Source organism: Capra hircus, chromosome 9, assembly GCF_001704415.2.
Source record: "Capra hircus breed San Clemente chromosome 9, ASM170441v1, whole genome shotgun sequence".
NCBI classification, from domain to species: domain Eukaryota; kingdom Metazoa; phylum Chordata; class Mammalia; order Artiodactyla; family Bovidae; genus Capra; species Capra hircus.
The window spans coordinates 19,390,298-19,417,213 of record NC_030816.1 but is presented as its reverse complement, the minus strand read 5'-3'; the positions used below and the strand labels follow the sequence as shown (position 1 = coordinate 19,417,213).

General features: G+C 39.2%; 1 protein-coding gene across 5 annotated transcripts in view; it reads right to left on the bottom strand.

The window, feature by feature from the left end:
- MCM9 (minichromosome maintenance 9 homologous recombination repair factor) overlaps positions 1 to 26,916 on the bottom strand; it is an 89,105-nt gene that overhangs the window by 15,875 nt on the left and 46,314 nt on the right. For all 5 annotated transcript variants that reach the window (XM_018053015.1, XM_018053013.1, XM_018053017.1 and 2 more), the window contains one exon: positions 10,787 to 10,961. In XM_018053015.1, the coding sequence (XP_017908504.1) occupies positions 10,787 to 10,961 (175 nt within the window). The remainder of the gene's footprint in view (positions 1 to 10,786; positions 10,962 to 26,916) is intronic.

Sequence of the window (26,916 nt, the reverse complement as noted above, 5' to 3'; positions counted from 1 at the left end):
GAGGGAAGAGTAGTAAGGTGTTTCAAGAATAAAATTCAGAGTATCCTTATTTTATTTTAGTTCAATACATGATTAAGTACTTCCTTTTCATACTTAACTCTTCTTACCTGCTTACTGATGAACAACTTGACATGCTTTATGTCTTTAGACACATTTTCTGAAAAGGTCCACACTTGGCAATTAACTGCATACCTTCTATCAGGAAGATTAACGGGCTTCTAATGAGGGAGAGTGAACTTAAGGCTCTGGAAAGTTCTGGCCAAAAAATTAGATGAGCTACTATTGGAGGGTGATCCGACTTTTTCATAAGTCATTGAGTGACCCAGAGTCAGTGCTATGAAAAATGAACACAAACGCTCAAGTGGAACTTGAAGAGTGTTTTCCTTTGTTCATACCACCAAGGAGATGACAGATGGACCGTGGTGACTGAGGGCACACTTAACCGCCAGCCCAAGAGCAAAGCCAACATGTGGCATATTCTTACACTTTTCTGTTTAGTGATATAACAGCTATTATAGTGATGTCAAAATAAAAGTTGAAAAAAAAAAAACCTACAAGGACAACTTGAATGGAGGAAGAAAGACCACATACTTGGTGCTAACTATGATCTGGGGAGAAATTGTAAGAACTTCTACAAAATACAGAGTTTGACCAAGAGTTTACAACTCACTAGGTACTTGTGACTAAGCAATGTCTTTTAAAACCCTGCCATTCTTTTTGTCCATCTCTTTGAAATCCTCTGAGTTCAAGACTTTTCTCATAAAGAGCCACCTCCTATTTAGATCTATACAAAAAAGATGACCTGGATAACCACGGTGGTGTGATCACTCACCAAGAGCCAGACATCCTGGAGTGCAAACTCAAATGGGCCTTAGGAAGCATCACTATGAACAAAGCTAGTAGAGATGATAGAATTCCAGCTGAGTTATTTCAAACCCTAAAAGATGAAGCTGTGAAAGTGCTGCACTTAATATGCCAGCAAATTTGGAAAACTCAGCAGTGGCCACAGGACTGGAAAAGGTCAGTTTTCATTCCAGTCCCAAAGAAAGGCAATCACAAAGAATGGTCAAACTACTGCACAATTGTACTCATTTCACATGCTAGCAAGGTAACACTCAAAATCCTTCAGGCAAGGCTTAAACAGTACGTGAACCAAGAACTTCGAGATGTGTAAGCTAGATTTAGAAAAGGCAGAGGAACCAGAGATCAAATTGCCAACAACCACTGAATCACAGAGAAAACAAGAGAATTCCAGAAAAACATCTATTTCTGCTTCATTGACTACACTAAAGCCTTTGACTTTGTGGATCACAACAAACTGTGGAAAATTCTGAAAGAGATGGGAATATCAGACCACCTCACCTGCCTCCTGAGAGACCAGTATGCAGGTCTAATAGCAACAGTTAGAATCACACATGGAACGACAGACTTATTCAAAACTGGGAAAGGAATACATTAAGGTTGTATATTGTCACCCTGCTTATTTAACTTATTTACAGAATACATCATGTGAAATGCCAGGCTGGATGAAGCAGAAATCAGGACTGGAATCAAGATTGCCAGGAGAAATATCAATAACCTCAGATATACAGATGACACCACCTTTATGGCAGAAAACAAAAAGGAACTAAAGAGTTCTTGATGAAGGTAAAAGAGGAGAGTAAAAAAGCTCACTTAAAACTCAGCATTCAAAAAACTAAGATCACGGCATCTGGTCCCATTACTTCAAGGCAAATAGATGGGGAAACAATGGAAACAGTGAGAGACTATTTTCTTGGGCTCCATAATCACTGCAGACGGTGACTGCAGCCATGAAATTAAAAGATGCTTGCTCCTTGGAAGAAAAGCTATGACAAACCTAGACAGTGTATTAAAAAGCAGAGATATTATTTTGCCAAAATAAACTTTGGTCCATATAGTCAAAACTATGGTCTTTCCAGTAGTCATGTACAGATGTGAGAACTGGACCATAAAGAAGGCTGAGTGCCTAAGAATTGATGCTTAAAACTGCGGTCTTGGAGAAGACTCTTGAGAGTCCCTTGGATAGCAAGGAAATCAAACCAGTCAATCCTAAAGGAAATCAGTCCTGAATATTCATTGAAAGGACTGATGCTGAAGCTGAAGCTCCAATATTTGGGCCACCTGATGTGAAGAGCTGACTCACTGAAAAAGACTCTGACGGCAGGAAAGATGGAAGGCAGGAGGAGAAGTGGATCACAGTGGATGAGATGGCTGAATGGCATCAGTGACTCAATGGACATGTGTTTGAGCAAACTCTGGGAGATGGTGAAAGACAGGGAAACCTGGCGTGCTACAGTCCATGGGGTCACAAAGAGTCAGATACAACTGAGTGACAACCTGTTTAGATTGATTCACCAGGCTACTCTGGCTGCCTGTCTAAGCTATTGTTTCCCAGCACCAATAAACCTACTAGTACTTACAACTGATGCATGACTTGTTTTTTGCTATATTTAAGTGATTCTTCTGTCCTCATTATAGTCCTGGACAGGCTAAGCACTGGAATGCCCACCAAGCACATAACTCCACAATCCCTTCTACAGAAACGGCCATACATGGACAACTGGCTGGACCAGATATTGAGACCTGACCCAACAGTAGTCAAGCAATAAACTGGCCAGAGGCCTCTGAGCTGGTCTTGCGCAAAGCTTCTAATAGGGATGATAATGTCTAACTGAGCCTCTCTTGAGGTCCGTTTGAAATGGACACAAGAGGGAAAGCCAAACTACTAAAGAGAGGTGGAAAAGCCTAAAAAATGCACAAACACACAAATAAATCAAAGACAGAGAAAGCAGACCTTATAGATAAACGAGATACACAAAAAACCAAAAACCCTGAAAGCTAGCTAAGGGAGAGAATACTACAAACTTCAGCCTCCATGTAAACAGAAATTAGTTATGAATTTATGAAGTTGCTTAATCGTGTCCGACTCTTTGCGACCCCATGGACTGTAGCCTACCGGGCTCCTCCATCCATGGGATTTTCTAGGCAAGAATACTGGAGTGGGTAGCCATTTCCTTCTCCAGGGGAATTTCCTGACCCAGGGATCGAACCCAGGTCTCCTGCACTGTAAGCAGACGCTTTACCATCTGAGCCACAAGGGAGGCCTAGACAGACATTACAAACCAGCAAAGCTAATCTAGAGCCCATACTGGAACAGGAAGATGAGTGGAGACTGAATGAAAAGGGGGAGAGGGCAACGGGTTCCTCATGATGGAGGAACACAGATAAAACCATCATCACAAAAAGGGAGCTCCAGAGAGGACCCTGAAAGTTCCTGGGACCAGAGGAGGCAGGCCTAGAGGAGATGGAGGAGATGCAAGGGACAGGAGTCCCTTGGAGTCCTGAAGGAGACAAGCTATAGATATTAAAGGTCCTACAACACAAATGAGAAACAAAATCAGAAGACACATCAACCTACGCACATCACCCCTCGTAAACCTCAGGAAAAAAACTCTATTAAGTAAGACGGACTGAACTGAGGTTACGCTGAACTAAAAACTAGTACACCATCCAAACCTCTGACTACCACCTTAATAGAATAACTACTACAAATGATTCAGGAAAAGATAAGACATTTTAAAATGAATTGGAGTAATATTTATATATACTACCACAAGAATCAAAATACCTTAGTTGATAAAACCCCATCCCACCATTCCCTTAAAAAATTCATAGAACAAAAGAAATCTGTATTTAATATCCTCACTTAAACATTCCTAAACAAACATTTGTACATATGAAAAATCATTCCAAATCAGAAATCAAAAACTCAGAACAGAAAAATATAAAAAAGAGGAAGATGAATATCCAGAGATGACTCAGGGAAGAAAATGGGTGAAGAGAGGGAGAAAGTAATTTTAGAAATAAACATTTAAATCTAGGGTGCCAAAGAGAGGACAGACAGGAATGAAAGTATAAAAAAGGGTGCTAAGGGGAGGAATAAAAATGCCAAAGCAATAAAAATGAAATACAAAAGAGCTAAAAAGTCTAAGAAAAATATTGGTTGCTATAGAATCTAGGCAAAAAAGACCTAACACACGTAATCAGGATTTCTGAAAAATAAAAAACAAAGAATAGAATATGTAAGACTATAATTCAAGAAAAATTTCCAAAAAGAAATGAAGCCTTTTACATTTCAAAGAGCCTTTACATTTCACTAACATTTAAAAAAATGACCAAGAATAATCAACTGAGACATAGCCTAGTAAAAGTATTATGCTTAAACCACAAAGACAAAAAATCCTTCTGGGCCTTCAGGGAAGAATATCAAATTGCCTACAAAGTAAAGGATATCAGAATGGCACTCGACTTGTGAATACAACATACAAAGCAGGGCTATAGGAAAGAAAGTGCAAGGCTACATCTTTATATCCAGTCATGTTGTTTTTCAAGTATCAAAGCTATGAAAAATAGTTTTAAATATGCACAAAGTCAGTACAGAACTCAGGAACGCTTCCCCAAGGAATCGGTTTGAGGAGAGCTTCATTCAAGCAAGAGATGATGGTGCTACTCTGGCAAAAGGACTGACGGTGAGTCTTCAATATATTTAATTTTGGGTCTAAGAAAATGAAGGCATAAAAGTAGAAGAAGAGTATATAAATACAAGTGTTATTTGTCCCAACAAAGTATAAAGAATATAACCATTTTTTAATAGTAAAGAGAAGGGAGAAAAGGGAAAGCAGAACATGCTCAGTGGTTATCGCATGGGTAATGAAGTACAGCCGAAGGATATTATTTAAAGGGGATGCAGGTAGCATAAAAAGTATTTATAGTAAGTCCTAGAACACGTGTTGTCAACTACAGGTGGTGTCAAACTACAGCCTGCAGCTCAAATCTAGGTCTCCATTTATTTTTGAAAGTAAAATTTCACTGAAAAACAGCTATACCCATTCATATACATACTGTCTATGGCTTCTTTATTCTGTATACATTATAAACATATTGATACAGTCATACTGTCTGCATTAGCAGAGGTGAGTAAGAGAGACAAGAGACAATATAGCCCACAAAAGCCTAAAATAGTTATCTGGACCTTTACACAAAAAATTTGCCAACCCCTAATGTATAACAAAAATACAAACCTTCCTAAATGTCAAACAAATAAAAAAAAGAGAAACATAGCAAGTTTTTTAAAAATGAAGTACTTGATATCAAGAATATTGCTAATACCAATAAATGTAAATGTACTTAACTCATATATTAAAAGAAAAAGACTTTCAGGTTACTTGTAAAACAAAGCAAAACAAAATAAAGTGAAACCAACTTTATGGTGCATACAAGAGAACAAATTACAATCAAAAGGCTAAACATACAGGAAGAAGCAAAGATATATTAGGAAAATGTAAATAATATGAAATCAGGAGTTGTGATCCTGATATAAGGCAAGTTAAATTTCAGACCACACTGCATTAACACGAAGAGCAAAGCTAAAGCAATGACCTTGATAAAGCAGAATGTTATTCAAAGTTTCTGATGTGAGAAATGCAAAAACAACAGACAAACAGTTATAGCAAGAGACTTTATCAAACCACTTTCAGCCTAAGACACATCAAGCAGACAAAAGATTAAGTAAAGATACAGAAGATCTTATAAGGTACAGTTTAAATGTGTGTTTCTGTGTATTACATCCTGATAACAGAGAATACAACTTCTCAAGCACAGATGGGCCAGTCTTGAAACTCTCCTAGTGTCAGGCCACAGAGAAAAAAGCCTCAGCAATTTCCTTAAAGTAAAAATAATACAAATAGCACTCTCTGACCGGAATGCAATGAAACCAGAAATTAATAGCACCATCAAAACCCCAGTAATTTTCTAAAAGTCCTTCTATCTGGAGGTTAAAAACTGTTTAAAACAAATCTTGTGAGAAAGGAGATGTATAAACTAAAATTGCAGAATTTCTTAAAAAATAGGAAAGAGATGATAATAAGAACACTACATCTAATAATTATCACTAAAGCAGTGCCTCAGAGCATTTATGTTATGACATGTTTTGCATAAGCAGAGGGGAGATGTGCATGTGCACACACACATGGTTTGCTTATTTTTGCAAAAAAAAAAAAAAAAAAGAAAGGTTAAATCAGAAACCAGTGAAAAAGGTTTATGTAAGGGACAGGAGAAAATAGAATGAAAGAGGCAGGGATAGGAGCGTAACCTCTTCGATATGAAAGTTTTGTTTCTGACTGCATCTCAAGGCATGTGGGGTCTTAGTTCCCTGACCAGGGACTGAAGCCATTCCTCATGCTATGGAAGTGCCAAGTTCTAGCCGCTGGACCACCAGGGGTATTTTACAAATTCAGAAAACAAAATTAAACCGAAAAGAATGAGAGGCTAAACTCTAAAAGTGAACGCAAACATAGGTTTAAAAACATGTTTCCTAACTGTATATCAAATCAGTAATATGACCACACAAAGAAAAGAACTCAACTAACTTTTGAACACGTACCCTGATCATATATAACCATAGTGGAATATATTCTAAACTCAAAAAGACCACAAAGAAGGCCTGAGTATTACTTACTTTTTTTGTGGTTGATGTTGCTGCCAATGGAATTGGTGTAAAAATTCTGAAACTATTTTGGAGACTCAGAGCTGAGTTCATAAACACAAGGTGCCCTGTGAACACCTTTACATACAAGTGAAGTAAAATAATTTTGGACAGTTTTAGGTGTCTTCTCATCCTGACCTTGATGATATTGGCTAGAAAACTCTTTCTAAAAGTTGTATAACAATGTGAATGGGTTATATTTTTTTTTCAAATTTGTATATTACATTTTATTGTGGTAAAAAATGCCTATCATAAAATTCACCATCTTAACCATTTCTAAGGGTACATTCAATAGTGTTAGATACATTCACACTGTTGTGTGACCAGTCTTTGGAAGTTAATCTTGTGAAACTGAAAACGAATCACAAAACCGTTTGCCACAGTAGCTGCACCATCTGTATTTCATATTTCCATAATCCACAAGGGTTCTGATTGCTCCCCACCCTCACTAACACTTGTGCTTTTCTGGTTTTTGTGTTTTTTACAATCGCCATCTAAACATTTGAACATTTCATTGTGTTTGACTTGCATTTTCCTAATGATTAGTGACGCTGAGCATCTTTTCATGTGCTTGCTGGCCCTGTACATATCATCTTTTGATAAATGAGTATTCAAGTCCTTTGTCCAGTTTTTAACTTGATTGATTTGTGCTGCTGAATTGCAGGAATTCTTTATATATTCTGGTTATTAACTCCTTTTCAGATTTGCAAAAATATTTTCTCCAACTCAACATGTTAACTTTTCACTCTGTTGCATCCTTTCATACTCAGAAGTTTAAAATTTTGATGCAATCCAAGTAAACAAATAAATAAATCTATCATCTTGCTAATTTGCTTTTTCTCATCTATTCTTGGTTCCCTTTTCCTTCTCCCCCTGTCTTCTTTTGAATTATTTATGATGTCATTTCATCTCTACAACTCACTTATCAGTTTTAGTTTTTATCTCTTTTACTTTCTAGTGGTTGCTCTAGTGTTTGTATCTTTGATTATGGTCCACACTCGAATAATACCACACCACTTCATGTACAGTATAAGGCTGGCACAGCTGGTCTGAGCATCTGCACCAGAGGGTCTCTTTCCTCACTTCCTCACTGGGGATGAGCACCTTCCCAGTGGCAGACTGCTATTGCTTGTTACTAGTGTTAGACTTAATTTGGAGGCCAGGCTGCTTCTTGGCCTCCTGGTATTTGGCAGGCGCTGTGTACCTGCTCTTGGAGGGGACAGGCGGGAGAGTGGTAAGGCCTCCTGCCTGTCCCACCGGTGGCAGCTCAACCCTGTCATGTATCTGTGATGCTTCTCGTATAGAAGGGATCTTTCTCTCCTTTCCCAGTGGTCAGACCTCTCTACTTTGTACCGGTGAGAATCCTCCGAGTGGTACACACCCCTGCTCTGTACTGGGTAAGAATCCTGGACCCGAGAGATCTGCCTGCCCTCCCCTGAGGAGAAGATGGCTTATGCTTCTGCCCTTCTCCCCAAAGCAGCATCTTTTTGCCCAGTTCCTTTGAGAGCGAAGTAAGGAAGATTCTCTAAACTCCTCCTGAGGCAGAAGGGGTTTTTGCTTCTAGCCCTCCTCCAGGGGTCCTAGCGATGAGAGGGTTTGTTGCCCTAGCCTCAGTGAGTTAAAGGCTTTGGTTTGTATGAGAGGTGTGCCTGGGTGAGCAGCAGGACTTCATGCCTAGCCCCCAGCAGCAAGCAGGCCTGCGTGAGTGATGAGCAAAGCAGGGGGTCTCCATTTCTCCTGTGAGCATGTGTGGAGTCCTGTGGAGAAGAGCTTACATGTGAGAACTCCCCTTGGGCTTGGGGTCCAGAGTTGTTCTAAACCGATACGCTATCCCACACTTGGACTTCAGGAAATTTAACATTTTGTAGCTATTTCTTCTTATTTGAGTCTATGGCCGCCACCAGTTTCTCTCATGCTCTGTCAAAGGTAAGCAGTCTGTGTGCCTCAGCTCTCCTAGGAGGGGCTTGTCCCATTCTGGAATTGAGTTCCCATGATTTCCTTATGAATCAGCTCTCAGATATGGTTGGAAAGTCACGAGCTTTGTGGGCTATCTGGATTTTTCTCATTAGGAGCAGAGAAGTACAGCTTTCTATAGGCCAAGTGGAAGAAGAATTAAGGCTTACGTTTTCTATATCTCTGCTTTTTCATTTCATTAAAAAAAATTTTATTGCATTTTATAAAAATATTGCTCTGTGACAGACTGAAAAATAAACCATAAAACCAGTCCATCCCCACAAATAGTGTGAAAAGCACTGTTCTGGTGCATGAAGTAGTTCTGCTTATGATAAGACTGTCCAATCTGTAGGGGCACTGTTGAGTTGTAAGAACTTACAACATACTTATGTAGATAGCACAAAAAGTTCACACTAATTCACCCTTAGTAGAGGGTAAGGCGGTAAGAGCAGAGAATAAAGCATTTTCTCTTTCACGGATTTTTTTTCTGTGGCCTATCCTAAAGTACTGCTAATTTTCTCCCTCATAGCACTTGTTCCAGTTTTCCCTGATGGTTAAGGGTTAATTGGGGCTTCCCTGGTGGCTCAGATGGTAAAGAATCTGCCTGCTATGCAGGAGACCTGGGTTCAAACCCTGGGTTGGGAAGATCCCCTGGAGAAGGGAATGGCAACCCACTCCAGTATTTTGGCCTGGAGAAGTCCATGAACAGAGGAGCCTGGCAGGCTACAGGAATCTTTGAAAATGTCCCAGATTGCCTCTGGAAAAGGCATATCAAAACAAACCACAGATTCTATCAACCAGCAAACATGCTAACTAAAGAGAGACTTAATGAGAAGAGAAAGTAGCCTTGAAGACACTTAGTAAACTGGATCTCTAATTTCTCTGATAAAGAGTTTAGAAACAATAATTCTTCTAAAGTATCTTCTCTCATAACACTTTCATTATGGACTTATCCCTTTGCTGCTCTTCCATCTTTCCCAACAAAACAGTGAACACCTCAAGGATGGTGTTGTATTCATCTCTGTACTACTCAGTGTCTAGCCCAGTGCCTGGCAAACGGCAGGCTCTGAATGATCATTCATTGAATGAAGCAAATAGACCTGATAATGGTCCTGCCTAGCTTTTTCTTGCGGAGAAGGCAATGGCACCCCATTCCAGTACTCTTGCCTGGAGAATCCCATGGACGGAGGAGCCTGGTAGGCTGCAGTCCATCGGGTCATGAAGAGTCGGACACGACTGAACGACTTCACTTTCACTTTTCACTTTCATGCATTGGAGAAGGAAATGGCAACCCAGTCCAGTGTTCTTGCCTGGAGAATCCCAGGGACGGGGGAGCCTGGTGGGCTGCCATCTATGGGGTTGCACAGAGTCGGACACGACTGAAGCAACTTAGCAGCAGCAGCAGCAGCTTTTTCTTGAATCTTTTTCTTCTGGGCATATCTTTCTCTTACCACCCTTCCTCTTTCCTTTTTTGTGAGTGTGTATGAATCGGTTTCACAAAATCCCTACCCACTAGTGTCTGCTTGGCTCCCAAGTACCCACTACTGTTTGAAGACTGTGCCGCCAGCCCTATCTGCCTGGTCAGCTGGCCTCACATTTCTAATAGGGTTGAGATAGTTCTGGCTCTGTTCTTTGCTTGGATGACCTGGCAGCCTGCTTGACGGTCAGCCTTTGTAGCCAGATGTGTTTCTTACAACCACCTCAGGGCCTGGGCAAATGGATTCCTATCTGAACCTACCTATTTTCCTCCTCACTGGTCACGTGTAGTCAGGGGCTTACATACCTCAACCTCTGAGCCTCCTTGAGCCATAGTAGGTATTTCATCTTATGCTAATATAAATTATTAGTTTTCCAAACGCTGTGATAAACCTTCCATTTGGATATATAAGGAGAATGCCATCAAAAGCAGAAATTACAGTTTCTTCCCCCCCTTGAACCTTTCAAAATTCCTAACATAGTATGTGCCCAGAGTAGACAGATACACAATTATTGAATGAGAGAATGAATTGAATGTTGCATTGAAAGCTCTTCATAGGCTGCCTCCAAGAATTAATTCAATTTACACTTACAGTGGTCCCTTTTTTTTGTCAACAGCTCATCTTTACTTCTTCACATATCTCCATGGGAAAACTAACATGGCAGTTAACTGATAAATCTCTTAGAGGACCAAATATATACCCTGCAGTTCAAAAGGGTTCACATTTTCCCATAATCATCTATGAACTAATCTCACTATTCCCATAAATTCTGGAGAAAAGAAACACTTACCCAGCCTTAGCGACACTAATGGTTTGCTGCTCCATTGCTTCGTGGATGCTAGTTCTGTCATGCTCTTTGAGGCTATTAAATTCATCGATACAGCAGAGGCCAGCATCTGCGAGGACTAATGCTCCCGCCTCCAAATTCCATTCTCCTGAGTCTTTTACAGCAGTTACCGTGAGACCTAAGGAAATGAGCAAGCTATGTTAGCCTTTATTTGGAAAGCATGTCTGATAACTATGAAGCTGATACCCCATAAACTTTTTTATGACTATTACATTTCTTATGGTAATATGTGATCAGTGATCTTTGCTGCTACTATTGCAACTGCAGATGTGGTGGAAATAGTAAGAAAACTGGAGTTAGAAGCGGAGCCTGGAGATGTGCCTGAATTGCTACAATCTCATGATAAAACTTTATGAAGAGTTGCTTCTTATGATGGGCAGAGAGAGTGATTTCTTGGGATGGAATCTACTGCTGAAGATGCTATGAAGCTTACTGAAAGAACAACAAAAGATTTATAATATTACATAGACTTAGTTGATAAAACAGCAGTAGGATTTGAGAGGATTGACTCCAATTTGAACAAAGCTCTACTGTGGGCAGATATTACTGCCTGCCACAGAAAAATCACTGGTGAAAGGAAGAGCCAACTGGTGCAGCAAACTTCATTACTGTCTTATTTAAGACACTGGCACAGCCACCCCAGCCTTTAGCAACCATCACTCTGATCAGTCAGCAGCTATCAACATCAAGACAAGAACCTCCACCAGCAAAAAGATCATGACTTACTCAAGATTATGACTTACTCAGATGATGATTTGCATGCTTTAGCAATAAAGTACTTTAAAATTAAGTATGTACTTTTAATTAAGCATGTATTTTTTGAGATGTAATGCTACTGTATATCTAATAGACTCCATTATAGTATAAATGTAACTTTTATATGAATTGGGAACCCAAAAAATTTCCTGTAGACTTGCTTTACTGCAGCGGTCTAGAACTTGCAGTATCTCTGAGGTCTCAGTTTACTTATCTACAAAAAAAATGATATATTATTTATCCAGGCCTCAGTTTATTTATCAATAAAAAAAAGGATAATGATAGAAAATATTACTTAAAGATTCTTGGATATTCAAGTAGAATATAAAGCTTTTTTTTTTTAATATAAAGCTTTTTAAAAGGTGTAAGATACACAGTGAGTGAGTAATTATAATAATTATTGTTGATAAAAACTGATAAATCTCTGGCTAGACTGATGGAGGAAAAAGAAGAAAAGGTATAAATAAAAGACACAATTATAAATATCAGGATTGTAAGAGAGGACATCACCATACACTCTAAGGACATTAATAATAACAAACTACAATGAACAACTCTATGTTCTAACTTAGATGAAATAGTCACATTCTCTGAAATATATAAAATGACAAAGTTTATCTAAAAAGGAATAGATATCTTGCAAAATCCTGTATCTACTTTGAAAATTGACTCTAGTTAAAAATGATGCAACATACAGGCTGAGATGACTTCAGGGTGAATCCGACCAGACGTTTATGGAAGAAATAATACCGATTCTATACAAAACTTTCAGAAATATAGAGAAACAAGGAACACTTCCTAACTCATTTAATGAAGCCAGCATTATCATGATTACTAAAAACAGATCAAGATACACTAAAACTACACATCAGTATCCCTCCTTAACAGAGATGCAAAAAACCCTTAAATAATAAAAGCAAATAGAAGGATATCTAAAATGATAACAAATCATAACTAAGTGAAGTTTATCTTGAGAATGCAAGGCCAACTCAACATTCAACTATTAATCACTGCAATTTATTGACAAACTAAGGAATAAAAAGCAAACAACCACCTCAATGATACAGAAAAAAACAATTTGATAAAACTCAACAATCGTTCATGATTTTAAAAAAAAGTGCTCAGAAACAAAGAAGCAGAGGTAATTTGTTCAGTCTGACAAAGGGTATTTATAAAAAATCCTACAGCTAACATACTGAATGTTCACCCCCAGCCCAACCCTTGCCCCCAAGACCAGAACATGGCATGGAGATCTGCTCTCATCACTCATTTATAACCATACTGGAGGTTCTCACCAGTGAAGTAAAGCAAATGTCCCCTCCCTCCTGAACCTCCCTTCCACCCCAACTGTGGTCTTCTCAGGGTGTATGCCCACTAGTGGGCTGCTGGGTCTTATGGTAGTTTTGGTCCTACTTTTTAAAGACGTCTCCATACTGTTCTTCATGGTGGCTCTATCAATTTACATTCCCACCCACAGTGCCAGAGGATTCCCTTTTCTCGTATCCTCGCCAGCATTTACTGTTTGTAGATTTTTTGATGATGGCCATTCTGAGCAGTGTGAGGTCAGAATCGTAGCTGTGATTTGCATTTCTCTAATAAGTGATGTTGTGCAGTTTTCAAGTGTTTCTTGGCCATCTGTATGTCTTCTTTGGAGAAACGACCGTTTAAGTCTTCTGTCCAGTGTTTGATTGGGTTGTTTTTCTGATATTGAGCTACATGAGCTGCTTATATATTTTGGAGACTAAGCCTTTGTCAGTTGCTTCATCTGCAAATTATTTCTCCCATTCTGAGAGCTGTCTTTTCATCTTGTTTATGATTTCCTTTGCCGTGCAAAAGCTTTTAATCTTAATTAGGCCCCATTTATTTTTGTTTTGTTTCCATTACTCTAGGAGATGGGTCATAAATCTTGCTGTGATTTATGTCAGTGTTCTGCCTATGCTTTCCTCTAAAAGGAGTTTTGTAGTTTCCGGTCTTATACTTAGGTCTTTAATCCATTTTGAGCTTATCTTTATGTATGGTGTTACCAAATGTCTTTAATTTCATTCTCTTACATGGAGCTGTCCAGTTTTTCCAGCACTACTTATTGAAGAGGCTATCTTTCTCCACTGTATATCATTGCCTCCTTTGTCAAAGATAAGGTGCCCATAGGTGTGTAGGTTTATCTCTGGGCTTTCTACCTTGTTCCATTGGTCTATATTTCTGTTTTTGTGCCAGTACTATTACTGTCTTAATGACTGTGGTTTGGTGGTGTAGTCTGAGGTCAGGAAGGTTGATTCCTCCAGCTCCATTCTTCTTTCTCAAGTTGCTTTGGGGTCTTTTGTGTTTCCATAAAAATTTTTTGTACTAGTTCTATGAAAAATGCCGCTGATAATTTGACAGGGGTTGCACTGAATCTATAAATGGCTTTGGGTAGTAGTGTGACTCCAATATGGAATCATTTTCACAACACTGATTCTTCTGATCCAAGAACATGGTATAATGTTTATACTGTTTTTGGTTTCTTTCATCAGTGTCTTATAGTTTTCTTACAGTGTCTTACAGTTTTTTGTATTATCTCTCATTTCTTTTTTGTATATAGTTCTCTTTTGTTTCCTTTAGATAGATTTATTTCTAGGTATTTTACTCGTTTTGTTGCAATGGTGAATGTGGTTGATTCCTTAATTTCTCTTTGTGATTTTTCATTGTTAATGCATACGAATGCAAGGGATTTCTGTGTATTTATTTTGTATCCTGTGACTTTACTAAACTCACTGATTAGCTCTAGTAACTTTCTGATAGAATCTTTAGGGTTTTTTCCTGTATAGTTTCATGTAAGTTACAAACAGTGAGAGTTTTACTTCTTTTCCAATATGGGTTCCTTTCATTTCTTTTTCTTCTCTAATTGCTGTGGCTAGAACTTCCAAAACTATGTTGAACAATAGTGCCAAGAGTGGGCACTCTTGTCTTGTTTCTGATCTTATAGGAAATGCTTTCAATTTTTCACCGTTGAGAATAATGTTTGCTGTGGGTTTATCATATATGGGCTTTATTATTGAGGTAGGTTCCTTCTATGGCAATTTTCTGGAGAGTCTGTATCATAAATGGGTCTTGAATTTCATCTAAAGTTTTTTCTACATCTATTGAGATTATCATGATCTTTATTTTTGTTAATATGGTGTATTACATTGATTAATTTGCATATATTGAAGAATCTTTGCATTCCTTAGATAAACCTGACTTGATCATGGTGTATGATCCTTTTAATGTGTTGTTGGATTCTGTTTGTTAGAATTTTGTTGAGGATTTTTGTGTCTATATTCATCAGTAATACTGGCCCATAATTTTCTTTTTATGTGATGTCTTTGCCTGGCTTTGGAATCAGGGTGATGACGGCCTTGTAGAATGAAAAACTCAATACTTTTAAGATGTTTCTCCAAATTGCTCTATAGATTCAATGCAAATCCAAACAAAATTCCAGTGGGATTTTCCTTGTTATAGAAATTGAAAAGGTGATTCTAAAATTTACATACAGAAGAAAATAGAAGACTCAAACAAGAAACTACGTAGGAAGTCTCACATGACTCAATTTCCAGATTTATTACAAAGCTGCAGTAATCAATTTTGTGTGGTACTGGACAAAAGATATAAACAGACAGAACAATGGAATAGAATAGAGTCCAAAAATAGCCCCACAAATGTATGGTCAAGTAATTTTTGATAAAAATGCAAAAGCAATTCTATGGAGGAAGGATAATCTGATATCCTTCTGTTACAGCAAAACAGAAAAATACTAAATGAAACTCCCTGGTGGCCCTGATGGTAAAGAATCTGCCTGCAATGAAGGAGAGCCAGGTCCAATCTCTGGGTTGGGAAGATCCCTTGGAGGAGGAAATGGCAACCCACTCCAGGATTCTTGCCTGGAGAATCCCGTGGACAGAGGAGCCTGGTGGGCTACAGTCCATGGGATTGCAAAGAGTTGGACACAACTAAGCTACTAACACTCCGTGCTACAGAAAAACAGGAAAACACTAAATGAACCTATGCTGCTGCCAAGTTGCTTCAGTCGTGTCTGAATCTGTGCGACCCCATAGATGGCAGCCCACTAGGCTCCCCCGTCCCTGGGATTCTCCAGGCAAGAACACTGGAGTGGGTTGCCATTTCCTTCTCCAATGCATGAAAAGTGAAAGTGAAGTCGCTCAGTCGTGTCCGACTCTTAGCGACCCCATGGACTGCAGCCAACCAGGCTCCTCCATCCATGGGATTTTCCAGGCAGGAGTACTGGAGTGGGGTGCCATTGCTACAGTTCTTTAAAATATTTGTTCTTGGAAGTGAACTATAGAATAGTCCAATAAGAAATTTTCACTGTATAATTTTGTTTCAAGTTCCAAAGCTTGGCCACCATTTTCATACTTTAAATTGTCAGTAGCCCTCACATATTTTGACTTTCCTTTAAAAGCTGCTCTGTAGCTTTGTTTCAGAAAAAGTCTGAGTACTTAAGAGAATTTAGTTGAAATCTACTATAAGACCTATACAGGGGTAGGACAGCAATCCACAGATGTAAGGAGAGGCTCTCCTGTTAAGTCCAGGAGATAGGAGACCTTGGGAGTGTTTGGTCTGATGGTCATCAAGCCTGTACACATTTTCATTGACTTTACTGCTGACTTTGTTATACCTTCTGTGGATTGCTGATTTCTCTGCTTCTTTACTGAATGGAGCCTTTTTTAAAAAAGGCATACAATTTAAACTTTAAAAAATCAAAAGTAAAGGAAAAAAATCTTGAAAAAAGCCATAGGTGAAATAAACCACCTTACCTACGGTGCTGTAACAACTGGATATCCTAATGCAAAAAGAAAAAAAAAGTCAGTATTTGTCCATACTTCATATTTACTACAAAAATTAACTCATAATGAATGAAAGATGTAAATGAAAAATATAAAACCTATGGAAGAAAACATAGGGAAAAAAGCTATGTGAGCTCCTCCGATTTCTGGCCCAGCACTTAAGGGGCTTAGAAATTGCTAATCTACTCTAGTAAGTAAAAACCTAAGCAAACTGAAAAATCAACAACTGTTCTATGATCCATCAAAGGAATGAGGTCACAGGGCAAACTGCTGCCCCCGAAATTGGAAAGATGGAGAATTATAACGAAGCCTCCACGTGCACCAGTGCTGGAATAGAAAACCCTGAATTGTAACCGGCAAACTTCTGGAGGCTCAATGAGGACAACTCTGAAAACTAAAAATTCGTTAGGAACCCAGTCACGGAGGGCATGGGTACATATACTTTTGTGACTTTTACCTCCAGGAGCTCTACCAGGCTCTCACACTGAATACCAAGTTTGTCTCTGACATTGTAATCAGAAAGGTTAAAAGTCTAAGAAAAAATGAGAGAGAAATTCTAGAGATCAGAACCACTAGAGATGACGAATGCCTTTGATGGGCTCATGTGTGGAAGGGACATGGCGGAGGAAACAATCTCTGAGAACAAGCAGGACCTTCTATGCGTGTGCGCTCAGCCATGTCTGACTCTTTGCAACCTCATGGCATGTAGCCTGCCAGGCTCCCATGTTCATGGAATTTTCCAGGTAAGAATACTGGAGTGGGTTGCCATTTCCTACTTCAGGGGATCTTCCTGACCCAGAGATAGTCAACAGAAATTTCTAAAACTGCAAAGTAAAGGAAAAAATTTGGAAAATAACAGAACAGACTATCCAAGAAGTATGGAACAACTACAGAATGTGTAACATACACATAATGGGTATAATGGGAATACTAGAAGAAACAATAGAGAAATTACAGACGCAACATTTGAAGCAATAATGAAAAATTCTCTGAACTAATGTCAGACACCAAACCATGGCTCCAAAAAACTCAGCGACCATAAAGCAGGAAAAACACTAAGCAAAACTATACCTAGGCATATGACTTAAACTTTAGAAAATCAAAGGTAAAGAAAAAAACTGGTGAAAAAAGCAGAGGAAACAAACCACCTAGCCTATGTGTGTGCACGTGCACGTGCTAAGTCACTTCAGTCGTGTCCGACTGTTTGCCACCCCACGGACGGTAGCCAACCAGGCTCCTCTGTCCATGGGATTCTCCAGGCAAGAATACTGGAGTGGGCTGCCATTCCCTTCTCCAGGGGATCTTCCTAACCCAGGGATCAAACCCGGGTCTCCTGCATTGTGGACAGATTCTTTACTGTCTGAGCCACTAGGGAAGCCCCCACCTTACCTTAGAGGAGCATAAATGAAAATTATATCCAACTTTCCCTCAGAGTATTTCAATATGGTCTAAAAAATGCATTAAGGCAAGACTAGCATTCAAAAATGAAGATAAAATCACACCAAGTTCTGCACTGGTTAGATAATATCCAGAGAGGAGTCAGCAAACTATGATCTGTGAGCAAGATTTGGCCCAACCACCTGTTTTTGCAAAAATAGCTTTTTGGAACACAGTCACATTCATCATTTACATACTGTCTATGGCTGTTTTCACACTACAATGGCAGAGTCAAGTAATTATGACAGACACTGAAAGGCCTTCAAAAATCTAAAATATTTATACCTAGTCCTTTAGAGAAAAAAAGTTGCTAACTCCAGAGTATTAATATCTACTTTGAAATATCAAATTTTAAAAGAAATACTAATAAAAAAGTAAAATAATGAAGGACACGGAAAATAATGCCACTGAAAGAACAGCTTGTAGCATAGGTTTGTTGGTTAGCCAGAAACAAAGATTTAGAGAAGAGAAAGCAATTATTAAGTATTTAAAGAACTATCCTGCTGCTGCTGCTTCTGCTAAGTCGCTTCAGTCGTGTCCGACTCAGTGCAACCCCATAGATGGCAGCCCACCAGGCTCCCCCGTCCCTAGGATTCTCCAGGGAAGAGCACTGGAGTGGGCTGCCATTTCCTTCTCCAATGCATGAAAGTGAAAAGTGAAAGTGAAGTCGCTCAGTCGTGTCCAACTCTTAGCGACCCCATGGACTGCGGCCCACCAGGCTCCTCCGTCCATGGGATTTTCCAGGCAAGAGTGCTGTCCTATGGAAGATCAATTAGACTAATTTAGGGTGGCTTCAAAAGAATTAACACACCAATATGTAGAATTTTACAGGGAAGTGTTGGAAATCTCAAGATGTTTAAAAAGGAATGTGCTACCTTGTGAAGTAAGAAATCAAAGTAATCTTTAAGCAAAAGTGAAAAGTCCACTTGTCAGAAATAACATAGAAACAAATTCTATGTTATTCATGCAACGAATAGGTGGCCGGACAACAGGAAATCAGAAAAAACTGCGATGAAGGAAAAGGAAGACACAACATACCATAATTAATGGGATGCAGCTAAAGCAGTGTTTACAAAGTAACTTACAGCTATAAATGTCTACATTAAAACAGAAGAAAGACCTCAAGTCAAAAATCTATGCTGCCACCTCAAGACACTGGAAAAAAGGAAGGGCAAACTAAACCCAAATTAGCAAAAGGAAGGAGGTAATGTGTACTGTAACAGAAATCACTGAGACAGAACGTAAAAACAGAGAGAATTCACGAATCCAAAAGGTGATGCATTTTAGCTACACTGATCAAGCCAAAAAGAGAGGAACAAAATTATACTAAAATCAGGAATCAAAGACGGGACATTATCAATGACTTTACAGAAACAAAAAGGATTACAAAGGGAAACAACAAATGACTTTATGTTAACCAATTAGACAATTCATGTGAAATTAACAAATTTCTAAATAGACACTACCAAAACTAACTCAAGAAGAAAAAGAAAATCTGAACAGATGTATAGTAAGTAGGGATTGAATTAGTAATTTAAAAACTACCCACAAAGAAAAACCCACACACAGATGGCTTCAACACTAGAAGAATCCAGTATGAATTCTTCACAAACTCTTTACAAGTAGAAAAGGAGGAAACACTTCCTAACTTGTTCTATGAGAACAGTATTACCTATACACCAAAAATCAAAAGCATCACAAGACTACTAAAGACCAATATTTCTTATGAATACATATATACGAAAATCCTCAATACTACTGAACCAAATCCCACAATATACAAAAAGGACTATGTAACCATGATCCAGTGAGATAAATCTCTGGAATTCAAGATTGGTGGTATAACATCTAGAAATCAATTAATGTAATATTTTCACATTAACAGAATAAGGGACAAAAATCATATGATCATATCAATAGAGGCAGAAAAAGTATTTGACAAAATTCAACAATACTTCATGAAAAAATGCTCAAACCAGGAATAGAAGAGAACTTCACTCTGATAAGGACATCTACAAAAAACCCAGAACTAACATCATTCTTGATGTAAGACTGAACGTATTCATGTTAAGATCAGAAACAAGACAGGGATGTTCACTCTCATTACTTCTATTCAACAGAGTACTGGAGGTTCTAGGAAGGGCAATAAGACAAAAAACGAAATAACAGGCATCCAGAAGGGAAAGGAAACAGTAAAAATATCCCTGTGTGCAGATGGCATGATCTTACAGATAGAAAATCCTAAGAATTACAATTAAATCACAGCTAACAAATGAGTTCCTCAAGGTTGAAGGACACAAAATCAATTTTTAAAATTAAATTGTGTCTATATACTTGCAAGGTAAAGAATATGAAAATATAACTAATAAAGTAATTCCATTTATAATAGCGTTAAAAATAATAAAATACTTAGAAATGGATTTAACAAAAGTATATAAAACTTATACTGTGAAAAGTACAGAATGTTGTTAAAAGAAATTAAAGATGTCTTAAATAAATGAAAAAACACCTCATATACATCCACTGACTTTTTCTGCTTGTATTTTTTTAATCATTTCTCAAAAAACACTGCCTAATCATAGGCCAGAAGATTGATGTCTTTGATGTATTTTCTCCTAAGAGTTTTATACTTTTAGCACCTTATATTTAGGTCTTTCATTTAGTTTAAATTATTTTTTGCATATTGTGTGAACAAGAGTCCAAACTTATATTTTTGCTTTTGGATGTCCAATTTCCCAGCAGTGAGTTTTGAAAAGACAATTTCTTCCCCCAGTGAATTGTTCTGGAACCCTTATCAAAAATGGATTGACCATAAATGTATGGATTTATTTCTGGACAATTAATTCTGTTCTATTGGCTTATATCTTTATGCCATTACCACATTGGACTTTATCAAAAAGCTTCTGCGGTACAAAAGACACCCACAGGAAAATGAAAAGATAATCCACACTATGGGAGAAAGTTTTTCCAAACCTGGTAAGTACTAGTCTCTGATAAGTCTCAGATAAGAGACTTGTATTTAGAATATATAAAGAACTTACAACCCAACAATAAAGACAATTCAATTTTTTAAATGGCCAAAAGAGCTGATATACAAATGGCCAACAAGCAAATGAAAAATGTTCAACTCCTCTTTAGCCATCAGAGAAATGTAAATAGAACCCACATTGAGATACCACTTCACACACCACCCACAGCTATAATCAGAAAGACATAACAGAAAAAAAAAAACCCAGACAGACAGACATAATAAGAAGTGTTAGTTGGGACGTGGAGAAATTGGGAAGCTTATACACTGCTGGTGGGAACATAAAATCGTGCAGATACTTTGGAAAACAGTCTAGTAGTTCCTCATAACGAGTTACCACGTGACTCAACAACTCTACTCTTAAGCATAGACCCAGAAAAATGAAAATCTGTATATAAATGTTGATAGCAATATGGCTGTTATCAAAAAAATCACTGGGGCTACCCTGGTGGTCCAGTGGTAGACTCTGTGTTGCCAATGTAGGGGTGGGGGTGGCGAGTGAGGGGCAGTGAGGGCATGAATTCGACCCTCGGTCAGGGAACTGGATCTCACGTATCACAAAGATTCCGCATGCTGCAACAAAGACCTGGTGCAGTGAAATAAACACATAAATAGTTTTTAAAAAAAATCACCGTATAATCATACTGGGGCTATATGGAGATACACTCTGTGTATGCTGGATGCAAGGCCTTAACAAGCACAAATTCTACCAACAAAATCTACCAATTAATCATCTATTAGTTCATTTGTGAAACCTTCCCCCTTCCTATCCTTTTTAGTCTTCTACCTTTTCTAAACAACCCTGTGTATAAGGTCTCCCTCCAATCTCAGGAAGATTACTTGCCTAGCTTCTGTCAAGCGTTGACTCCATCTTATGTCATTTGTCTCTATAGTAACCAACTAAAAAAGCTGCTATGCTGAGCGGCAGCTTTGTGCAAACGGTGGTCTAGTGTGAAGATGTTTTAAAGATTTGAGCCCTCTCTTTACTTATCACTGAATTCTTCCTAGTACCAGGAAAAGGAGAAAGCCTCTAACAAACGGGACAGGTGGAGAGTGAAAGAGAAAAGGATGGAAGGTAAAACACGAAGGACAGTGGACTCCAAGTAGAGACTGAGTTTAGAAGGAAATGAGTTTAGGAGCTTCATTTATAAGAAGACTAAGAACACAAGGTTAAAAACTAGATACAAAAAAACAAGATAATTATCAAGTATTTCCACACATATTCTTCTGGTCAGAAACAATACCATGATGTTAACATCAACAGATTGCCCACAAGAAACGTAACCATGGTGCTTCAGAAAGTGGACTAATATGGATGAGATCCAAAAGGTATTTAACAGTATAGCCCAGCTTGGGTAAGGGGCTAGACACAGCTTCTCTCTTCAACAAACTTGTAACCTAATGGTGGGTAGCACCGAAATCAAAACAGGGAAACTGTTGTTAATGAGGTGGAGCAGAGAATGGAGGAGGAGAATGTACTTTATGTAACGAACATGAAAACCTTATTAAAAGCATAAGGATGCATTCCGGGATCCATCGTCGCCCACCTCCCAGTCACTCCTGCAACAGGAAGCCTGGCATCTGCAGCGTCAATGGGGAGCTCCCACAGCTTTGCTGTGGCTGCAGCCTCCTCTCACCCCCACTATCTACCTGGGCAAAGCTCATTCATAGAGCTCTGTTCCTCAGTTCAGTTCAGTTCAGTCACGTCCAACTCTTTGGGACTCCATGAATCGCAGCACGCCAGGCCTCCCTGTCCATCACCATCTCCCGGAGTTCATTCAGACTCATGTTCATGGAGTCAGTGATGCCATCCAGCCATCTCATCCTCAGTCGTCCCCTTCTCCTCCTGCCCTCAATCCCTTCCAGCATCACAGTCTTTTCCAATGAGTCAACTCTTCGCATGAGGTGGCCAAAGTACTGGAGCTTCAGCTTTAGCGTCATTCCTTCCAAAGAAATTCCAGGGTTGATCTCCTTTAGGATGGACTGGTTGGATCTCCTTGCAGTCCAAGGGACTCTCAAGAGTCTTCTCCAACACCACAGTTCAAAAGCATCAATTCTTCGGGGCTCAGCTTTCCTTATAGTCCAACTCTCACATCCATACATGACCACTGGAAAAACCATAGCCTTGACTAGACAGACCTTAGTCGGCAAAGTAACGTCTCTGCTTCTGAATATGCTATCTAGGTTGGTCATAACTTTTCTTCCAAGGAGTAAGCGTCTTTTAATTTCATGGCTGCAGTCACCATCTGCAGTGATTTTGCAGCCCCCCAAAAATAAAGTCTGACACTGTTTCTACTGTTTCCCCATCTATTTCCCATGAAGTGATGGGACCGGATGCCATGATCTTCATTTTCTGAATGTTGAGCTTTAAGCCAACTTTTTCACTCTCCTCTTTCACTTTCATCAAGAGGCTTTTTAGCTCCTCTTCACTTTGTGCCATAAGGGTGGTGTCATCTGCATATCTGAGGTTACTGATGTTTCTCCCAGCAATCTTGATTTCAGCTTGTGTTTCTTCCAGTCCAGCGTTTCTCATGATGTACTCTGCATAGAAGTTAAATAAGCAGGGTGACAATATACAGCCTTGACGTACTCCTTTTCCTATTTGGAACCACTCTGTTGTTCCATGTCCAGTTCTAACTGTTGCTTCCTGACCTACATACAGATTTCTCAGGAGGCAGGTTAGGTGGTCTGGTATTCCCATCTCTTTCAGAATTTTCCACAGTTTATTGTGATCCACACAGTAAGAGTTCATTAATCAAGTCATTACTACAGTGTCTGCCAGCATGTGGGTTCTTCCAGGAAATTATACCAATTGCTTTTCTACCCATAAAGTCCACTTTAAATATTATCTGACACAGTAGAGAGAAAATAGAGAAACACTAAGTCAGCAATTAAGGGAGCAGGACCCTGAGCAGCAGTGTCCTCATTGGTTATATGGGGCTAATCTTACCTTGCTACCATACCAAAGTGTTGCAAGAATTAAAAACAGGTTATTTAAAAGCTTTTTACAAACAGTAAAGAAAACATCATACGATATGTATATACATATGTATCATGTATCTACATACATACCACACACACAGCCTTTCTTGTGACATCAAAATTTGGTTCTCATTCCAACTTCAAAGAAAGGCAATGCCAAGCAATGCTCAAACTACCGCACAACTCACTCATCTCACAGGCTAGTAAAGTGATGCATAAAATTCTCTAAGTCAGGCTTCAGCAATACATGAATCGTCAATTTCCAGATGCTCAAGCTGGTTTTAGAAAAGGCAGAGGAACCAGAGATCGAATTGCCAACATCTGCTGGATCATGGAAAAAGCAAAAGAGTTCCAGAAAAACATCTATTTCTGCTTTATTGACTATGCCAAAGCCTTTGACTGTGTGGATCACAATAAACTGTGGAAAATTCTTCAAGAGATGGGAATACCAGACCACCTGACCTGCCTCCTGAGAAACCTATATGCAGGTCAGAAACCAACAGTTAGAACTGGACATGGAACAGACTGGTTCCAAATAGAAAAAGGAGTGCGTCAAGGCTGTATATTGTCACCCTGCTTATTTAACTTATATGGAGAGTACATCATGAGAAATGCTGGGCTGGAGGAAGCACAAGCTGGAATCAAGATTGCCCGGAGAAAGACTAATAACCTCAGATATGCAGATGATACCACTCTTATGGCAGAAAGTGAAGAACTGAAGAGCCCCTTGATGAAAGTGAAAGAGGAGAGTGAAAAAGTTGGCTTAAAGCTCAACATTCAGAAAACTGAGATCATCGCATCCGGTCCCATCACTTCATGGCAAATAGATGGGGAAACAGTGAAAACAGTGTCAGACTATTTTTTTAGGCTCCAAAATCACTGCAGATGGTGACTGCAGCCATGAAATTAAAAGATGCTTGCTCCCTGGAAGGAAAGTTATAACCAACCTAGACAGCATGTTAAAAAGCAGAGACATTACTTTGCCAACAAAGGTCCATCTAGTCAAGGCTATGGTTTTTCCAATGGTCATGTATGGATGTGAGAGTTGGACTATAATGAAAGTTAAGTGCAGAAGAATTGATGCTTTTGAACTGTGGTGTTGGAGAAGACTCTTGAGAGTCCCTTGGACTGCAAGGAGATCCAACCAGTCCATCCTAAAGGAGATCAGTCGTGGGTGTTCATTGGAAGGACTGATGTTGAAGCTGAAACTCCAATACTTTGGCCACCTGATGCAAAGATCTGACTCTTTAGAAAAGACCCTGATGCTGGGAAAGACTGAGGGCAGGAGGAGAAGGGGACAACAGAGGATGAGATGGTTGAATGGCATGACCGACTCAATGGACATGGGTTTGGGTGGACTCTGGGAGTTGGTGATGGACAGGGAGGCCTGGTGTGCTGCGGTTCATGGGGTCGCAGAGTTGGATACGATTGAACTGAACTGATACAACCAGTACTGTTCAAGGTGCATCTAACACTTTCTATTCTGTGCCATACTGATGTGATTACATAGTCACTTCTCCTACTGGACCAAACGATCTTTGAGGATAATATCCATGTATGTTTTTGTCTTTGAATATTCCACAGAGCCTAGCACAATAATTTCACATAATAAATGGTCTCTCTCTCTACATGTATAATGAGTTACTATTATTAAAATCATTACTGTAGGAGCTATTCCTTCTAGAAACATCTGTAAACTACAGAAAATCTCTACATTCATAGAGAAATTTTCCTTTAAAACTATCATTAGGGCTTCCTTGGTGGCCTAGTGGTTAAGAATCTGCCTGCTAACGCTAATGGTTTTGATCCCTGGTCCAGGATGATCCCACATGCCTCAGCGCAACTAACTGAGCCATAACTACTAAGTCATCGCTCTAGAGTCCGACAGCCACAACTACTGAAGCCCGTGCGCCCGAGAGGCCATGCTCCGCAACATGAGAAGGCACTACAGTGAGAAATCTGTGTGCCACAGCTAGAGAGGAGCCCCCACTGACCGCAACTAGAAAAAGCCTGCACATAAAAACCCAGCGCTGCCAAAGTAAATAAACCAAAAAAACACTAGCATTAAATTTTGACATCCTATAACTAATAACAGGGAGCTCCTTTAACTAAAGATCATATTACAACCAGCCTTAAATGAGATTTTTTAAAAAGATGGGGACAATAACACAAATGTGTTCTCAAAGAGAATTTAGTACAGTGACAAATAATTACCATTTATATTAACTGGTATTAAGATACCAATATATAGACAGAAACCATTTATTACGACAAATCATTGTGCCAGGTAAAATTTAGGAATTAAACAAAGGCAAGAGGTCAACATTTCCATATCTATGATAACTTCTGCAGCAGGCAGTGTCTGAGATTTGACTTCTCAGTTCTAATACATTTTAATCCAGTGTATTTTAACTTTGTGGATCCCAACAAACTGTGGAAAGCTGTTAAAGAGATGGGAATACCAGACCACCTTATCTGTCTCCTGAGAACCCAGTATGCAGGTCAAGAAGCAACAGTTACAACCCTGGTTGACTGGTTCAAGATTGAGAAAGGAGTACGGCAGGGCTGTCTGCTGTCACCTTGCTTGTTTAGTCTGTACTCTGAGCACATCATGAGAAATGCCGGGCTGGATGAGTTACAAGCTGGAATCAAGATAGGCGGGAGAAACATCAACAACTGAGATATGCGGATGATACCACTCTATTGGCAGAAAGCAAACAGAAACTAAAGAGCCTCTTGATGAGGGTGAAGGAGGAGGGTGACAGAGCTGGCTTAAAGCTAAATATTAAACAAAATTTAAGATCATGGCATCCAGCCCCATTACCGCATGGCAAATAGAAGGAGAAAAGGTGGAAGTAGTGACAGATTTCCTCTTCTTGGTCTTCAAAATCACTGTAGATGGTGACTGCAGCCATGAAATCAGAAGATGTTTGCTTCTTCACAGGAAAGCTATGACAAACCTAGACAGTGTGTTGAAAAGCAGAGACGTTACTCTGGCAACAAAGGTCCACATAGTCAAGCCTATGGTCTTCCCAGTGGTCACATATGGT